Source organism: Equus asinus, chromosome 21, assembly GCF_041296235.1.
Source record: "Equus asinus isolate D_3611 breed Donkey chromosome 21, EquAss-T2T_v2, whole genome shotgun sequence".
NCBI lineage: Eukaryota > Metazoa > Chordata > Mammalia > Perissodactyla > Equidae > Equus > Equus asinus.
Genome location: NC_091810.1, coordinates 73,750,510 through 73,770,519, shown reverse-complemented (window position 1 = coordinate 73,770,519; position 20,010 = coordinate 73,750,510). Strand labels below are relative to the sequence as shown.

Here is a 20,010-nt window from a genome sequence, read left to right as displayed (position 1 = left end):
ACACTCGACCCCAAACGCTGGGCTGGACAGGAATAGAGAGGCCTCCTTCAGAATGATCTTTGCACCTCTGTGCTCACTTTCTTGTAGAATATACATGCTCTTGTGCACCTTGCTTCATGCATCTGCCAGACCTCCAACATATGAATAATCATTTAAATATTTTTCAAATGAAGGAAATGTGTGAAAGGAGTAGGAAGTTGCAGGGCTGCACCATGGGCCTTGGCAGTGCATTTTCAATGCTAAGAACCAAAAATTTAACTAAGGGACTGATGAGGCTGCTGGTAAGAAGGGCTGAGGATGCAGTTGATAACTTGCCATGGAGCAGTGACAGCGAGACATGAATGAGACAGCTCGTTTTGTAGCAGGCATTCTGCCTAGAGGAGCGCTTGGTGAGAGAGGTAGCAGTTCAAATTTGAAAAGGCTGTCTAGGTGTGACACAGCCAGCCCTCCGCCTGCCATTGAGAACTGCTGACCTAGAGAATAGAGAATAGGATCTTTGACCAAAGATTGACGAAACCCTATTTTGAGAGACTAGATTTTTATTATTGTTATACTACTGGATTGCCCAATTTGTGTCTCAGGAAAGATAGTTTTAATTTTTCAAAATAAGTTCAGTCCAAAACAACAACAAAAAATGGTTTTCTGACAGAAGTTGACTGAAAATTCCCTTGCAGTTTAACACAAATCCTGAGCCTTAGGTGGAGGGTGTCATGGATAATTCTGATCAGCTTTAGCTAAACAGCCAGTACTTGCACAGAGATCTTAGCATCCTGGTTTTCGGTATTTTCTTAAGGCAGTCAGCACATGAGACTGAGGCATGACGTGAACATTTTGTTATCCTCCAGGGAGAAAGATTCAGAAGTGCTGAAACTGCAGTTTGAGTGTCAACCCTAAATGGTTCATGACCTCCGGGCAGGCCCATTATTTCAGTGGCTGCCTTTTAACTAGTCTAAGCTCTTTTTGCTTAGAGACTAAAGCAGTTTTCTTACTTATTTCTCTATTACACTTGCCGCATAAGCAGCAGTCTATGTTTTTAGATTATAGTTGTCATTCTGTCTCTAAGCCAAGGGACAAAGAGGACCCCCCTCCCCCCCCCCCCGCACACCTTTTATGGTGCTTAAAGAAAAATTTTAATTACCTTGCAAAGTAACAATTTTTTTTTCCATAGCAAATTCATTTTGCTTCTTGCAGATATTTGCTAATTATAGTGTGTTTTGTTCCTTCAACCCATAGTTCTGGCATGCTTATGCTGTTGAGCTGAAAAATCAGTGCTGCTTTCTTTTCTTCTCTATTGCTAATGGTAGGGTAAGACTACCACCCACTTCTCCTGTTAAGTCCCTTTTCGTTGAAGATGACAACATTTGAGGCTCTTAGGGATTTATACTTACAGATTTGGCAGCAGAATCACATATATTGAGGCCCGAGGTGCTGTTTGAGTCTTGGGCGCTGTCTCAACGGGGGAGCGGCAGCCCCCCTCACGCCACCCAGTGTGGTTGCCCTGAGTCTCAGATGCGTTTCCAGGGCTTACATCCTTGTCTGCCTACTCTTCGTGTGTTGTCCTTCCTTCCACTTGGCTTTAACTTGTGCTTTTTCCTTTATCCACCTACTTAGAAGGTTGTTTTTAAAAAGGTTTGTGTCTGTATTTCATCTTAAAAGTTATAAATGCACATGTCAATGAAAATGTGGTTAAGAGAGAACACAGAAGCAAAAGACCACCTGTAGCCCTGCCACTCTGAACTGCTTTTAGTGTTTCTAGATATTTCTATTTTTGATCCGCGTATCGTGTTCTTTGATTCTTCATACAATTTTGTAGCCTGTGTATATAAACAAGCGCTTTCTCGTGTCATTATATGAGACTGTTCTTTATTATAATGAAATAACTATATGTATTTCTATGCATATACAATACACACATACATGTAATTCTTTTCCTAAATTATTAATGGCATTCTTTGGTGAGTCTCTGCAGGGCTTTGTGAAGAGTGTTCTGATCATATAATGACTGATAAAGAAGGAGCCTAGAAAAGGAAAGGAAATTTACTTCTGTGATGAAGGCACTTGGGGAAATCTCGAGGGCTGTGTAAGGGACAGGCAGGGTCTGCTTAGGCAGAGGGGGAAGGCTTCATGACCCCCCTCTCTCATCAGCATGACCAGAATGTGATCTTCGTAAGGATTTTAGCTCCTGTTGCTGTCAGTCGTTCTGTGTTTGATGAGAAACATACAAAAGTGTTTTAAAACATAAGTTAATAGTGGCTTCTTAGTAAGAAGAAGTGACTCATGCCATTTCTATAAACCATGATTTAAATATCAAGTGGGAGTACACGTTCACTCAAATGGTACCTTGTTCTTAAGTCTTCTGACTATAAGCAGAAAGTCAGAAGACCCCAGGACCTTTTCCCACCTGTTTTCACTTCCAAAAACTCAAGCTCTCCCTCCCCTGAAATCATCTAAATCTTGCAGGATTTGATAAATGAAAAGAATAGTGGTACTTTAAGTAATAGTGATGATGATGATTCAGATCCTTGATCACTTATGCAAAACCTTGATACTAGATATGTTTCACAATTCAAAATTTAAAAAATTTTATAAAGATAATATTACACACGTGCTATATATCACAGCTCTCAGGGTGGGGGCAGTTCCCCCAAATCAAATCCATTTATAATTATAAAGACTATAAATAGTTTTATACATAAAACTATTCAGTCAGATTTTTTTGCCAAATGGGTTATGGAAAATCTTTCTTTAAGGGTTTTTGGACTTCAAAATTTCAGAGAAGGGACAGAGGGCTTATCATAGGTAACCTGTATTACATCATTACAATGTAAACTTCATGAGGGCAAGGTGATTTTTTTTTTCACTCTGCCCTTCCAGCACCTAACACAGTGCCTGGCACAAACTAGGCGTTCAGTCACTATTTGTTGAATGAATGAATGGAGCACTTCCTAGGGATCAGGCACCATGTTAAGCATCCGTTAGCTTATACCTCACTACCACCCTATGCGGGGATAGTTTCTTATAAAAGAAGAAATTGAGGAAGAGGAAAGTTAAGAATTTGTTCTAAAGTCACACAAATAATAAGTGGTAGGCTTGGCAAATGGATTCTAGAGCCCAGGCTCTTGGCCATTATTCTATACCCCTCCACTAGAATTAGTGTGCCTTAAAACAAAGCTTGCAGGAAGATATTCCGGTACCAGAAATATAGATTTGTGTTGGTATTTTAATCATCGTTCTTCAATTTTGGTGTAAATAAGAATTGTCTAGGGTCCTTATCAAAATTGTAACCCAGGCCCCTTCTCACAGCCTCTGATTCAGTAAGCCTAGGTGGGGCTTGGGTATCAGGTGATTCCTATGGACCGCCCAAACTTGAGATCTGTTTGGTTTATAACATGACAAGAAGTAGAGTAATTAGTCACTGGTTCTAATCTTGGCCCTACAGTTTACTGGTTGTGGAACTTTGTACCAGTTATTTAACCCCTCTTGTATTAGGTTTTTTCATCTGTGAAATGGGTATAATAATGGATCCTATCTTATAGGGTTGTTAGGAAGATCAAGTTAATATATATCAACCACTTAGAACAATGTCTATCATAGTAAGAGCTACATATGTGTGATAAATAAAAATAAAATATGCAACTTATTAGGTTGATGTGAGGATTCAATAAGAAGTTCTCAGAACAGTGCAGGCGCAAAGCGTGCACTCAAATGTTAGCAGCTTTTGTGATGGTAATGAAGGTGACGGTGACAGTGACAGCTGCATGGAGGGCTGAAATCTTGCTCTGGAATGCGTTGCCACTGATGTAATGCTCTGTGCAGTCTATGTTGTGTCAATCTATGCAGAGTCAAAAGAGAATAAATTTGCAGAAGTGCATTTCTGTATTTGAATATACATACCAGTGCTGCCAACTACCTCGTCCTTTGAGTCATAATCCACTGGTGTATTTCTGAGCTGAAGATGAGATGCTGGTGGTCAGGTGATTGCCATAGATGGTTCGGGCTTTTGTCCTTCTAGTTATTCGTCAGTTTTTGATCTTATTATTGCTTTTTTCCTTGTGTCTAGGTTTCTGTCCATGTTAGAAGAAGAAGTTTATAGTCAAAACTCTCCCATCTGGGATCAGGATTTTCTTTCAGCCTCTTCCAGAACCAGCCAGCTAGGAATCCAAACAGGTAAATTTCTTTTTGCATAAATCAGAGAACAACCAGGAAATGTTAGTTGCAACTCACTTTGCATTTATTTGTATTTTTCATCGAGAAATTGAAGACTGAGCCAGCAAAAAAGTAAACACATTGGCAAATCTTGCATCCACATCTCTGTCAATGAGGAGAGCAAGTGCAAATCAAACAGTTAAAAGAACAGCTACGACTACTCCAACTGTTGGGTTTGCTTAGCTTGCACATTACAATTTCATGGGAGGCGTAAAATTATAGGTAGCCCAGCTCTGGAGTCAAATGCTGGCTCTTTTTAAAGATACTTATATTCTTGATCAATGGCCAGATATGCCCAAGAATCAAATCTGTCTGATTTCTTTTTTATTCTGGTTTTTTTTTGGTGAGGAAGATTGGCCTTGAGCTAACATCTGTTGCTAATCTTTGTCTTTCTGTTTGAGGAAGATTGTCACTGAGCTAACATCTGTGCCAGTATTCCTCTATTTTGTATGTGGGATGCTGCCACAGTGTGGTTTGATAAGCAGTATGTAGATCCGTGCCTGGGATCTGAACCCATAAACCCCGGGTGCCAAAGTGGAGTGCATGAACTGAACCACTACACCACTGGCCTGATCTCTTAATTTGGTTTCTTACTCTGTGCTGTCTGTTTTGTGCAAGTCACTGTCATTGGTAATGGTAGGATGGTGAGTGGAAGAGAGCAGTCTTGAGTCTCAGGATGTGAAGTACTTCCCAGTGGGGCCAGGGCATCTTTGCCATTGTTTGAATCAGCCAGGGGCATCAATGGGCATTTTGTGAGGAAGGAAGAATCACACACTAGGAAGACTCAGAGAAGTTTGGCGAGAGATGCCTAAGTGGTAATTTATATGTGGCCGTGGAGAAAGGCAGAAGGCAGGATTTTGATGTCAGAGTTTTTGGTAGGGCTCTAGCTCAGTGTGTGATATGGCAGCTCATTAGTAACACCTCCAGCAAAGGTAATTTCATTCTTGGTATTTTTTCCGAAAAATATTTTACATACAGTAGAAGTCACCCTTTTTAGTATATTGTTCTGTGAGTTGTAACAAACACAGTTGTGTAACCACCACTGCCATCGAAGTATAGAACAGTTGCATCACCCCAGAAAATCCCCTTGTATCCCTTCTTAGTCCATTCATTGCTCCACCCCCAGCCCTGGCAGCCACTGATTTGGTTTTTGTTCCTATAATTTTGCCTTTTTTTAGAACATCATATAAATGGAGTCATACAGTACATGGATTTTGAGTCTGGTTTCTTTCACTCAGCACAATGCATTTGAGAAGGTGATTAAAAATTTTTTTTTCATCTAGAGCCCATGTTTGGGTGTAAATATAATTAAATCCCTACAAAGCAGAGTACTTAAGAAGTGAGGTATTTTGGTTTGGTTCAAACCCCTGTTGTTAGAATTCTTGTTACTAAACGTGTCAAAACATCTTTGTGTGCTTTTTTCTTTTTTTTACCCTAGGTCATAGAATATGATTTCATGTTTTTCTCATCCAAAACCTGTAGTGCTTTGGGGCTTTCTGTGCATACTACATACTCCCTCCAGGCTTGAGCTGTCAGCCTTTACTGGACGTGTTCTCTGTGGTGACTGGGCATATCCTCTGTACTGCTCCCTATCTCCCTGTGCTGTTCACCTTATCATTGTCTCACTTTGCTTTCAAATGACATCTCTCCCACAGACTCTTTCCTAATTCCTCCCACGCCCTCCAGCCTCCACCTTCCTTCCAGACTTTTACAGAACCTTGAATAGATCCTATCCTTAGTTCTCAAACTTGACTGCACAATGGCATCACCCACGGTGATTTAAAATAATGCTGATTTCTGAGTCCCTTCCCAAGAGGGTGTGGTGTAATTGGCTTAGGGTGTGGCCTGGACATTAAGACTTCTAAATGTGATTCTGATGTGCGGCAATATTTCAGAACCAGTGTGTCCTACAATGCTTATCTCATGCTCTCCTAGCCCCGTTTCTTCTGTACATCTTCTCTCTCCTATGAGTGTGACTTCTGGATGGTCGGAGACCCAGTTTTGCACAATAGCAATAACTGATACTTCCCATAATTGCTTGCCTGTGAAGTTTGCTTCATATTTTTAAAAAAGCGTTAGCACAAACCCTGAGGAGTTGGAATTATGATCTCCTTTATATAGATGAGAAATAGAAACTCAGAAAGGAGCAACAAGTTGTCCAAAATCAGAGCTTTTAAGTAGTGGAACTGGGTTTCACACCCAGATCTGTCTGATTCCTAGCTATGCCACGATGTTAAGAGCCACAGTTCTAACCACTACGTTGCACTGCTTCTGTGTGCTTGCAAAGGTACAGGCAAATGCTTGTGGGAGGAATCAGTGAAGAACAGTTTCCTCCCTCATGCAGGGAGATATCAAAGCTATTCAATAGGGTCAACTCAGTTCTTTTCTGGAGGGTCTTCTGGAGAGGATTTCTCTCTGTGTAAAAACCCCCCTTGATCCTCACCCGCTCAGTCTGTTCAACTTCCGGCTCCTTATCTGTCCTAGCACAGGAGAGAGATGGCAGAGGTTGTCTCTGACCCTCTGGGAATTTCATGTTTATTTCTATGGCTAGGGTTGTAACCCAGTTAAACTGGAATGTACTCTTCACTATTACCTGAAGCCATCAGAAGCAGGCTTTCTCCTCCTCTTGTACTATAATTGCAATGTGTTCTCTGGGAGGGAAGAAGAATGTAATCATCTACTTAATTGGCATGTCTGCACATCTATGCAACTATGATAAATGACCTTCATAATGATGGCTCTGAAGTTTTGAAGATACTCAGATGTCTTCACAATCGCCAGAGTTTCCTCTTTGTGTAGAATCTTTCCAGTGTCCTTTGATATTTGGAAGTCCTGTTTTCTGTTTGAAGGAAAACCATGTAGCCTGGTACTTTAGTATATTCTGATTCTTTACATACCCATTGCTGTTCAGTTAGGAGTGCTCTGGATGAGGTCTCTCTGCTTCCTTGTTCCATCACTTTCTTGGCTGCTGGGAGTGCCCTCTGAGGCCTGCACTGTGGTTGCATTGAAACTTAGATGAACATTCTCTTTGGGCATCTGTCTGCACTGCCATATGTTTTATACGTGACCAGTGTCACTGAGAATGTTTGGATCCCTCGTCAGTTCTCACCTCATCAGCTACAAGTCAGCAGCACAAAGCAACTTCCTATTTTCTAACAATGGCTTTAGGGAAAAACAGAGAACTTTTTATTTGGAAATACTCTTAAACTAACAGAAAAGTTACAAGAATAGGACAAAGAAATCCTACATACTGTATATCTTTTACCCAGATTCACCAATTGTTAACATTTTGTGGTTCTTGCTTTATCATCCCTCTTCTGTCTTTTTGTCTCTTTCTCTATATACATTCTTTTTCCTAAACTATTTGAAAGTTGCAAACATCATGCCCCTTTACTGACTTAAGAATACCCTAAGTGGGTATCTCCCAAGAACAAGGACATTCTCTTACTTAACAACAGTATAGTTATCAAAGGAAGGAATTTTAACCTCCATGCAATATTATTGTCTAATCTATAGGCTGCTTTCCATTTTTGCCTCTTATCTCAATCGTGTGGTTTGTAGCAATTTCTGCGTCACATCAGGAGGCATGTAATGTTGGCCTCTCCCTTTATTGTTTGTATTAAATTGGATTACTTGGTTAAGATGGTGTTGACAAGCTTTCTCCACTGCAGTGTTACCATTTTTCCTTTTGTAATAAAAAAAGTGCTTTCGTGGGAAGATGGTTTGAGACTACCCTGTCTTCATCAAAATTGTGCTCACGAGGTTTAGCCGGTACAGATGATTCTTCCCTGAATCAGTTATTATAGGCTGGCTGCCAAATGTTGTTTTACCCTAACTTCTATCACTCCTTCCTTATTTATTTTTTGGCCTTCTCCTGTAAGGAGAGCTTTACTTTATCCCCACTTATTTATTTATTTGTTCATTTGTTATTTTATCCATATGGACTCAGATATCCTTATGCTATTCAGTCGGTTATAATTCATTACTGTCTTTATTATCTTGATGCCTGCATTGGCCTTGCGGCATTTATTTTAAAGGTGGTCTCACATTTATTTATTTTATTAAATAAATAAAATATCTCATTTTTTAAAAAGAATGGGATGGTCTTGTGCACTTGGTTTCTTATTGTCTGAGAAGGGAGTCATTTAATACCCTCTTTTCCTTTTCTTGGGGCAGTTATCAATCCACCTCCTGTGGCTGGGACAATTTCATACAATTCAAACTCATCTTCCCTTGAGCAGCCAAATGGAGGGAGTACCAGTCCTTCCTGCAAAGCCTCCTCTGGGCTTGAGGCAAACCCAGGTAAGCTCTTAAGGGGGCATATTAGAGGGCTGTGACTTGCCCTAGGAGCCCCATTATCTGAGGAGCACCAAAGATAGAGTCAGACCAATATAGATTGTGCACGTTCAGGATTTTAGTGGCTGGAAATTACTTTGAATTCTGTTGGTTAGTTATTGCTGTGTAATAAACCAACCCAAAATGCAGAGTCTTAAAACAAAACCATAATCTTTTATTATCGTAGCTCACTCATTCTCTGTGTTGCCTGCCAGCTGGCTGACCTCTGTCAGCCTCACTCAGTCTTGGCTGGGCTTGTTCACGTGGCTGCCCATTGACTGGGTGCTCTCTTCTGGATTTGCCTTAGCTAGAACACCTCAGCTGCAGCATCTCTGCTCCGTATATTTCTCATACCCCTCCAGGGACCGTTGGGCTTCTTTTCCTTTTCTTGGGACAGAACATGTTCTTATGAGGATGCATCTTATGATGATGCACCAGAGAGCAGGCAGAAATATACAGTTTCTTGAAGCCTAGGCTCAGAACTGGTGTACTACCACTTCTGCCTCATACAGAACTACAAGGAGAAATCATCAAATCAGCCAGTGGTTCAAGGCTTGAAGAAACATCTCTGAGTAATTCATAGATCAAGCAGACGAAACTATCAGTAAAGATATAGAAACATGATCAAAAAACTTAATCTAATGGATTTATAGAGACCGTTACTCCTAAAAATCAGAAAATACACATTCTTTCCAAGAAGCCACTACACATTTACAAATAATTGGTCATATTTTAGGCCATACAGCAAGTTTCAAAAAATTTTGACATTTCGCCATCATATGGACCATATTTTCGGACCACAAAGGAACTAAATTAGAGATGATTAACCAATGTTAACTAGAATTACCTCTTGCATTTGCAATTGAAGAAACACATGCCGTAGTAACTCATATATCAAGTTAAAAAGTTATCGTAGAAAGTAGAAAATATTTAGAATAGATCTGTGGTTAGAAGGTATTGTGACCTCCACCCTTCTCTTTTCCACCTTCCACTGCCACCTCTTTCCCTGATAAATGGAGAGTTGACTTCCATACCCATCAGTGTTGTTAGAAAATTAGTTGGAATGTATTATTTCTCAGCTTTGTGTTTTAAATCCCCCATTGTTTTCCCTTTTATTTTGATTATCACAGGAGAAAAGAGGAAAATGAATGACTCTCATGTTCTAGAGGAGGCCAAGAAACCCCGAGTTATGGGGGATATTCCAATGGAATTAATCAACGAGGTCATGTCTACTATCACGGACCCTGCAGCGATGCTTGGACCAGAGGTCAGCAGGGTGAAGCAGGGCAGCCAGCTGGTAGATGATCCCTTCTGTTCTCCTAGCCACTCTAGCTGTCTGAACTGGAGATGGTATTGCTGAGAGATAGCACGTTATACTACCGTGGTTTACATTTAACCTGGAGGTTAGAGTGGGAGGGCAAGAAAAACTGATGGAGAGGTGATTCCCTTTGACGAATATCACATCACAAGGAAACATACTAATAATCTCACACAGTTGAAGGCATTCCTCCTTCCTCAACTTTTTATCTTAAAGAATTTAAACCTTCATAAATATTGCAAAAATTCCATGATAAAGATCTATAGATTCTTTGTTTAGATCTACCAATTGTTAATAGTATGCTACATTCGCTTTCCCTCTGTCTCTCTCTCTCTCCTGTGAACCATTTCAGGATTAAATACAGATGTCATAACACCTCACCCCTAACTGTTTTCACCTTTATCTCGTAAAAGTATTCTTTACATTACCACAATGTAGTTACCACTGTCAGAAAATTTAGCTTAATTACAACATTGTCTAATATATGGGTTGGCAAACTACAGCCTGCAGACCAAATCCGGCCCACTGGCTGTTTTTGCAAATAAAGTTTTATTGAAACATATTGTCTGTGTCTCTCTTGCACTATAAGAGCAGATTTGAGTAGTTAAGACAGGCTATATGGCCCGCACAACCTAAAATATTTGTTAATTGGCCCTCTATAGAAAAGTTTGCTGACCCCTGGATGTATAGCCCACATTCAAATTCCCCACATATCTGGATTATGTCCTTTCTAAGGTGTATTGCTGCTTTTGAAGGGATCAGCCAGGGATCGTGCTTTGCATTTAGTTCTTCTCTCTTCATCTCTTTAGTCTCCTTTAATCTAGAACAGTTCCCCAGTTCTTTTTTGGTCTTTAGGGTAGTACCATTGTTGAAGAGTCCTGGTCACTGGTTTTGCATACGTCCCTCTGTTTGGATCTGTCCATTTAGTAATGATTAGATTCAAGTGAAGCATTTTTAGTAGAAGTACTGCTGTGATCTGGTTGCATCACATCCAAGGGCAGGGTAGTTTAAGACATTTTCACAGCTTCCCAGAAATGAAGAAATGGCTTGGAGATTATTTTACAAAACATATTTTAAATTTTTTTTAGTGTGGCCCTGCTAGATTCAAATATCAATTTTTAATTTGTCATGTTTCCTTAGATATTTATTTTACGGTATTGAGGATAACTCAGAGAGCTGGAATGTTGTAAGAGAAAGATCTCCTTTTAAAACTGTCCTTTCCATTTCCTTCTAGATATCCAGTCCCGGGGACTTAAGATTGTAGTACCTCTTGTATGCTTGTCTTTCAGGGATGTAGTAACTTTACAGGGTAGCTTGGTGTTTTCAGCTACAAAATGTGGATGCAATCACACATTTCAAAATCTATTGGATGGATTTTGTAGTGTGCTGGAGTTGACTTGTATTGGCACAGAGAAGGCAATTGTTGAATTTTCAAGAATTTTGTGAGCTGGTTGTTAAGAAGTTGGTAGCTTGAGGGGCTGGTCTAGTGGCGTAGTGGTTATGTTTGGGCATTCTGCTTTGGTGGCCCAGGGTTCACAGATTTGGATCCTGGGTGTGGACCTACACACTGCTCATCAAGCCATGCTGTGGCAGGCATCCCACATAGAAAAATAGAGGAAGATTGGCACAGGTGTTAGGTCAGCAACAGTCTTTCTCAAGCAAAAAGAGGAAGAGTGGCAACAGATGTTAGCTCAGAGCCAATATTCCTCTCCAAAAAAAAAAAGTTGGTAGCTTGAAATTGACCATAATGACACCTGGTCACCTGGGCAGCTGACTGTAGAACAATGAAATGAAGCAGGTACTACCAATTAGGGCTTTTCTTCTTTGGGGAGCTGTTTGTTGAACATTTACCTGCACGCTACCGGCTAGATTAAATAGGATGGGGAGCATAAAGTGCTGGCACAAGGTTGTGCTTCCAGTTATGGTTGAGAGTGGGTCAACAGATATTCCTCTGGAAAGAAACCTGTCCTCCAAAAAGAGGTGCTAACAATGTGAACGTGACTGCTAGTGTTGGGCCTATAATGAGAATTTGGGATCTGTCATTCAGAGGGTCCTATAAAGCTCAGCCAGATGGGATTCCTCTAAACCAAGGGTTGGCGAACTATAGCTTGCAGGCCAAATCCAGTCTCCCCTCCCCCTTTTTAAATCAAGTTTTATTGGAATACTACTACACCCATTCAATTATGTGTCATCTATGGCTGCTTTCACACCACAACAGTGTTGCCTAGAGGCTGCAGAGACCTTATGACTTCCAAAGTCTAAAATATTTACTCTCTGGCTCTTTACAGACAAGTTTGATGACTCCTAATCTACACCAAATATCCATGTACATGTATAATTCTCTGATCTCCCAAAATGCTTTACTTGCCTTTTCTGTTTTGTTTTCATAATGTGTATGTGTGGTTTGAGACCCTGAAAATCCCCAAATGTGTATCGTATTCAAACGAAGAAGAGAAGAGATCATATGTCCTATCCCCACTGTCTTAAGAGAAGAGCTCTGTGTAATTTTTTCTTGTCTCCTGCATGCCAGACCAATTTTCTATCAGCACATTCAGCCAGGGACGAGGCAGCCAGGCTGGAAGAGCGCAGGGGTGTGATTGAATTTCACGTGGTTGGCAATTCCCTGAACCAGAAACCCAACAAGAAGATTCTGATGTGGCTGGTTGGTCTACAGAACGTGTTCTCCCATCAGCTGCCCCGGATGCCCAAAGAGTACATCACACGGCTTGTCTTTGACCCGTAAGTGGGGCTTTGCTCTTCCTTCTTTCTTCTTCCTTCTTAAATGAAAGAGGAACTACTCAGACAGTGAAAGTGAGCCGTAGTCACCCACCGAATCCTGCTGCCTCTTGTCACACTGTGGATACAGAGCTACATCAAGATAATTGCCATGGCTAAAGCATTAAGACTACTTTTTCACAAGTCATAAATTTTTTGTTAATAATAATGAAGCTTAATATTTTAAGTTACTGCTGACTATCCTGTGCTACATTCATCATAGCAGTGAAAGAATATAACATTAAGATGATGTCCCAGTTTCTTCATAGTCAAAACATTCTTGGTTTTGGTATCTTAACTAGGCATCATTGTTGCCTAGGTCTGTAAGCACTGGGAAAATTATTGGGATATCAGACAGGTTAACTTTGAAAATCCATTGCTTTGGAAAAAACCCCCCCAAAACAAAAACTTCTCTAATTGAATGTATTTTAACATATATAACCCAAGAGCCTATATAGACTATGATCCACACGTGACAATTCAGAGTGACATTTTAGACGGAGAGAAGGTCGGATAGGATTCTATAATGCAGGTTTTGACAAATTGCACATGTGGGTTTTGTATTCTTTTCCATAATGTTTTTATAATATTTTTGAGTAAGACTAAACTCTTCAGAAACATATGCCACATTTGTCCATGACTTCGTGCTCTCCCCTTGACCCCCTACTCTGAGTCCCTTGGCATTGGGTGTACCCCTGTTCTAGTACCAGGGAGCACCTCCTCACATACCCTCTTCTTTATTTGTAAACCTCAGCCCCTTCTTAGGTGGCTGGCATTTTGGTCCGATGGAAGCTCTGATGAGGTCTTGTGCAGGCAAGCTTGCTCTAAAAAGTCCACATTAAGGAGTGGTTTAGCAAGATAATGGCTAGATAAAAGAAGTTTCCATAGAAACTCAAGAAAAACACCTCCCCTTTCCTGGTTGATTAATAAGGAACATCCCAAAGAGTATACTTATGTAAACAAGATAGGTAAAACTTTGATATAATCTTATTCTTTCAGGAAACACAAAACTCTTGCTTTAATTAAAGATGGCCGTGTTATTGGTGGTATCTGCTTCCGTATGTTCCCATCCCAAGGATTCACAGAGATTGTTTTCTGTGCTGTAACCTCAAATGAGCAAGTCAAGGTAAGGATAACCCAAGGTCATAGAAGAAAAGCAGAATGTGGTGCTTCTCACTAAAGCTGCAGAGCTTGGGAGAGTCTCTTTGTGCCATGTCCAGAGAAGGTTCAAAGTGAAATTCAGGACTTTCTGAGAAGAATCTTCTCACTGAGAGTGTATGTTTATGTGTGTACAGAGAGTAAATGGTTCCGTATACCAACAGGTAAGGTTCTACCAAAGCTTTGCTGGGCCTTGGGCAAGGTAAGGGACACCACACAGCCCCAAATGCAACTCAAGTATAGTCATAGTATATGGCAAGTGAAGGGAACTGTTCATTGTTAATTTATGCCTGTGCACATGCACACACATCCAACTGGTGAGACTGAACCACGAGAAAGGATGTGGTGATATGTGGATCAGGAGGATGATTTAGGTGGCTTACACTTCAGAAAGATTTCTTATGACCTTGTCCCTAAAGGGAGATAAGGACTAAAGAAATTCTGTAAGGGAAGTTATGAAAAACTTGAATAAATTTATGGCTAAGTTTCAGAAATATTCATGCAGGGTTTGGAATGTGGGTTTTTGGAGAGGGTGTGTATCTCTGTGTGTGAGTGAGTGTCTAACTTACCTTCCCAGCTGTTCTTGGGCCAGGTCCCTTACTCCCCGGGAACTGGGCTGTGTTACTCATCTCTTCAGTCTGGCTGGAATACACTAGACTCTTAATTGGCAGAAAGACCTCTGATCTAGATTATCTTGTCTTCTACTCTGCTGTTTTTAGGAAAATGGAACCAGGAAATGTGTCTTTAGACTATTAGTCATTTGGTATTTTGGGAGTCCTAAAGAATATCATGCAAAAATATGACAAATGGTGGAAAGATAAGCAGCTCAGGATTAGATGGCTGCTGAGAAAAATTTTTGGAAGGTCTAAGGCACTATTGTCCAATGAAACATAATATGACGTGCAGATGTGAGCAGCATATGTGATTTTAAATTTTCTAGTAGCTACATTTAAAAAGTGGAAACAGGTTAAATTAATTTGAAAAATATATTTTATTTTCCTCAGTGTATCTAAAATATTGTCATCGCAACAGGTAGGCAATGTCACAAAGAATTACTACTGACACATTCTACGTTCTTTGTTTTGTACTAAGCCTCTGAAAATCATGTGTGTATTTTACACTTACAGCACATCTCAATTTGGGCTGGCCATGTTTCAGGTGCTCCCTGGCCACATGTGGCCAGAGGCTCCTGTACTGGACAGTGCAGATCTAAGGACATTGTTGACTTCTTCAGCTACAAAGAAGCAAGGACATTTACAAAAACCAAAAATAAGTCACTGGAGGGACTCATTCTCTGCCTGAGGGCTGCAGCCAGTGCTGTGGGTACTTCTGCTTTCATGACCAGCTTTACTCTGGTCACAGTGCCAATTATAGCTGCTGCAATTTATTCCCACAAAGCACAAGTGGGGCTTTTTTTCTTTGACTCATAGTACTGAGCATCAAAGGGCAAACAAAATTCATCAGTCTTGCATTCATCATTCTGACTGGGGAAGCTGAGGGCTCCCATTTGCTTGAAACTGATCTCTGGCTCTTCTTCAAGGAATTCTGACAGGATGTCTTTAGATGGTGCTGTTGTTATGCTTATCATTTTTTAATTCCCGGTCAGCCAAAATGAGAAACAATCCCAAGTGTCCAGAGTTTAGGAACTTATTGAAAAGGAAATTTTGGTTTGGCTTTTCATGGGGAGAGGAGCTGGAAAATATGTCCTTGGTTTATAATTCCAGAAAAAGATTGCCTAATTTTTGTTTTCAAAGAAAGCTACACCAACCACCTTGTTTGGAAAGGTTGGTTAAGGTTGACTTGGACACTTGTCGGGATCCGAGAGGGAAACTAAAGGTATTTAATATGAATTGGATGCTTTGTCTTATTACTTCCCAGAAGGGCAATTTATTTTTTTCCCAAACCATGTAATTTTCTAAAGACTTGACGGAACCTGGCCAAACATCACAAACTCAGTAGAAAGAACTAGAAAAAAGCCACTTTTTGTAAGTGACTTGAAACTAGTTTTAAAAAATGAAGATTAGTCTTTCAAAATTAAATAGAATGGATGAGTTTGATGGAAGCCAGTTGCTGGTGGTGGCACTTATTTGTGTAGACAGCAAGTTCATACGTGGAAGTTTTAAATTTTTATTTAATGTATTAAAGATCTTAGCTCAATGATACTTTAAAATTTGCATCCATTCATTTTGGAGAATCAAGCTTATAGACAAATTCCTGGGAATGTGATTTGTATGTGAATTTATCTTTCTCAAAGTACACACAAGATAACATTTGAGAATTTCCTTGAAGTGCCTCACTTGGTTTTAGAATATCGTGCCATCTAAGAACTATTTGGATTTGATATTATGTACAACTTTAAAGTTACATAGCTAATATTTATTTATCATAATAAATACTTAGATAAACATTGAAGTTACCAGATGGATTTGGAAAAGAATCCTTTTGGTGACAGTTAAAAGTAAAGACATACAAACACGGGAAATAGTTCTGGAGTGAAAATCTAAACATTTACATATAATAGCTTAATGTTGTTAATGCCTTTTTAATCAAGGAAATATTTAAGCTACCACTACTGCCGGTTGCAGTACTAGACACAGAAAGGATTCAAGTTAAAAGACACAGCCCCTACACAAGCAATTGGAATCTGGACGATTTCTTTGGAGAGGTGACAGATTAGTGGCCACTGATGAAAAATATCTTATGCAGGTTTTGAGAAGCTCTTTAGAAAAGAACCATTATCACTCTTCTTGAGTAAAATCATTGGATTGTAGGCAAAGGGGAGAAAATTTATAGTTCTATTAACTTCTTACAAGATGATGTATACAACAAAAGCCTAGCTCTCTTCCATCAACCCATTTATGTTAAACTGAGTTTCACCAGAAAATGCATTTCTTACTAAATGCTAGACATTTCTATTCCTGTGCACATGCAGTTCCCTCCAACTAGCCAACTGTTCTCTTTTCTACAGCTTTTTCCATTTTTCTTTAAAAGTAATTTTTAATTACCTAGGTCCTACACAAATACATTTTCAAATAAATCAAAAAACCCCGCTCTCCCTTCCCCTGCCATCCTGCTGTTCTCAGCTTTGTGTGCAGCCTTCTGGGTGCTTCTCTACTTATTTACATGTGTGGAAATATACTTGTATGTAAGAAATGACTGTGTTTTGTTGTTTACATTCATAGAATTCACACTGTACATAATTTTTTTTTAAAAAACTTTCCATCGGATCTTCGAGATCTTTCAAGTTTAGTGCGTATATATGGTTATTTAAATTGATATTTAGATCAATTAACATTAAATAAAATTTAAAATTCAGTTCCTCAGTCACTCAGGTACTTAATTGCCACATGTGACTAATGGCTGCCATGTTGGATAGCACAGATAAAGAATAGTTTCATCATTGCAGAAATTTCTATTAGACAATGCTGATATAGAGGTATTTTATTCTTTTTATGTAGTATTTCATAATGTGGATGCATCATAATTTATATAATCATTTCCTATTGAAGATGTTTATGTTTATTTCCAACTATTTTCTATCACAAACAGTGCTCTATTTGGAAATGTTTTTCTAGTCACTGAGAAGTGGAATTGCTGCATGAATGAATATGGCCAGTCTAAATTTAAAAAATTATTTCCAGATTGCCCTTCTCAATGGGTTTACCAATTTACATTTTTACCAGTGGTGTTGGAAAGTACCATTTCCCCATCCATTTCTGACACTGTGCACCATCTTAAAGATACTGTTGAGTCAAATATTGCATCTCCTGATGGAGTGCTCTGATTATTATTGAGGCCGAACAGCTTTTTTATATTTCTTGGTTATATTTATTACTTCTTTCTATTCTTTGACAATTTTAGGCTGTCTCTTTTTTTTGTATCAGTCCTATAGAAGATATTTATGAGTTCTTGATATTAATTCTTTATAGTATGTCACAATTACACCCTCCCAGTTTGTCATTTGTCTTTTGTTTTTGATATCACAAATTGCTTATGAAATCTTGAAGTTTTGAAATTAGAGGTAGTCTACTTAATAATCAGTCCTTTCCTTTATGCTTTTGCATTTTATGTTTTCTTTAAGAAGCCTTTTTGTACCCCTAGCTTATAAACCCACTATAAAATTTTTGGATAAGTTCATTTTTCCTTACGTTTAGATTTCCAAACCATATTCTTACATTGTTTTCTATTTGACAAACTCTTTTAAGGCTTAGCTTAAGCATTCTTTTTTTCTTTTATACCCTCCTTCTTCTCCCCCTTAATTATCCTGCAGCCTTTTTCTCTATTGTCAGTACAAATACATCACTCTCTACCAATGCTGTGTAATAGAAGTACATTGTGAGCCTCAATTGCAAGCCAAATATGTCATTTAAACCTTGCTAGTAGCCTTATTTTTAAAAAAGTAAAAAGAAACAGTTGAAATTATTTTTTTATTAAATCTAATATGTACAAAATATTGTCATTTAAACATGTAATAAGTATAAAATGTTATTAATGAGAAACTTTCCTGGTGTATATTTTACACTTCTAGTACACCTCAATTTGGACTAGTCACATTTCAGTTGCTTAAAAGTCACATGTGACTAATGGCTACTATATCGAACAGCTCAGTGCTGTACTGTAATTAGGTATGGATATGTTTATCGTCCCCATTTTACTCTCTTCTCTTCAAGGAGAGAGATATCTCATTCGTCTTTTTATCTGAGTTTTATTCAAACTCACCATGTGTCGGTATTGTGATATATTTGGGAAAAACTAAAGTGTCCTTGGGGAACTTCAATGGAAGAATAATTTCCAGAAGAGGGAAATAGTAATACTGATCTCCTATTTACCAGACAGACCATCCTGATTATCATTACGCTTGGTCCTGGGATCCATGCTTTAGAAGGGTGTTGTTATACAGGAGAGAGTCCTGAAAAGAGTGGTTAGATTGATGGAGGGGTCTTCCGATCCTGCCGTATGAAGAATGACTGAAGCCTCGAGGATGTTTGGCCTGGGACTTGGGAGGTGGGGGTGGGCGTGAGTGAGAGCATGTCGTCTACAAGGGCTTGAAGAGTTGTTAAGAGCAGGAATGAGTCTTTGTTACTGTAGGAGTAGAACTAAGGTCAATAAGTAGAAATAACAAGGCATCAGATGTCAGGTGAACATTAGGAGGGACTTCCCAGGCATAACAATGTGTGACAATGAATTGGTCTATTGAAGGACTAAGTGGTCACCCTATATTGGAGGCATTCTAGCAGCTCAGCTTTTCAGGGTAGATGGCAGAAGTCTTCTAGCCTCACATGGAATAGAGAGCTAAACCAAATGACTTCCGAAGATCCTTCTCCCCTTGAGGTGCTGCAGTCTCGTGAGTTTATACCTGTAAGCACATTCAAGTTCTTGAGAAAAATGGACCACCAAATTCTAAAATATTTATGTGAAGGCATTTGTCTCTGGATTTACTTTCACCTCTTTTTATGAGGTTCTAAAACAATCACTTTATATATATAGATTTTCTCTAAGCTTTGTACATCACTGAAAAACCTGGTGCTTGGATCTTTTTCTTATTTCCATCATGAATTTATTCCAGCCAAGTTGAAAATCCCGTGTATATGACGATACAGTTCTTTAGAAGGATTGCTGATTTGTAGTTCACAGGAAGCACTCGGTTTAGTTAATATTCTAGTGAAGATTAGCACTTTACATTGCTCTTTTCATCTTAGGTTCTCAAATACTTTAAAGATAAGCAGAAATTCATAATCAATATTCACTGCCGAAACTTCTTTATTAATATTCAGCAAGTGATCTTTAGGATTGAACTAGCAGCTTATAGCCTCAGTGTGTTATTTTCAAAGAACCAGAGACTTGTTTTTTCAGATGCTGATTGTACCACCATTCTAGGATTTTGAATTTTTTGGTTTTGTAGCTCATTTTCAAAGTTCAGAAATGCAAGAAAGGGTGTTAGTATTATACTGGTAAAATACATCAAAGTACCAACTGCTAAATTTTCCGTTTCCCAGTGAATTTTTAGGAGTTTCTTTTCTCGAGAACCTAATATATTTGTGTGTGTACTAACTTCCATGCAGGGCTATGGAACGCACCTGATGAATCATTTGAAAGAATATCATATAAAACATGACATCCTGAACTTCCTCACATATGCGGATGAATATGCAATTGGATATTTCAAGAAACAGGTTGGTTTTTCACTGTGCAGCATTGTTCTGTCATTTCTTTTCTTA

At 39.1% G+C, this 20,010-nt stretch overlaps 1 protein-coding gene across 4 annotated transcripts in view; it reads left to right on the top strand.

Moving 5' to 3' along the window:
• Positions 1-20,010, top strand: part of KAT2B (lysine acetyltransferase 2B) — a 94,056-nt gene that overhangs the window by 59,326 nt on the left and 14,720 nt on the right. For all 4 annotated transcript variants that reach the window (XR_011496468.1, XM_070493002.1, XM_044755394.2 and 1 more), the window contains exons 7-12: positions 4,061-4,167; positions 8,383-8,508; positions 9,672-9,808; positions 12,390-12,598; positions 13,634-13,760; positions 19,855-19,965. Coding sequence is in view for 3 of the 4 variants with exons in the window: in XM_070493002.1 (XP_070349103.1) it covers positions 4,061-4,167; positions 8,383-8,508; positions 9,672-9,808; positions 12,390-12,598; positions 13,634-13,760; positions 19,855-19,965 (817 nt within the window). In the remaining variant the exon portion in view is untranslated. The remainder of the gene's footprint in view (positions 1-4,060; positions 4,168-8,382; positions 8,509-9,671; positions 9,809-12,389; positions 12,599-13,633; positions 13,761-19,854; positions 19,966-20,010) is intronic.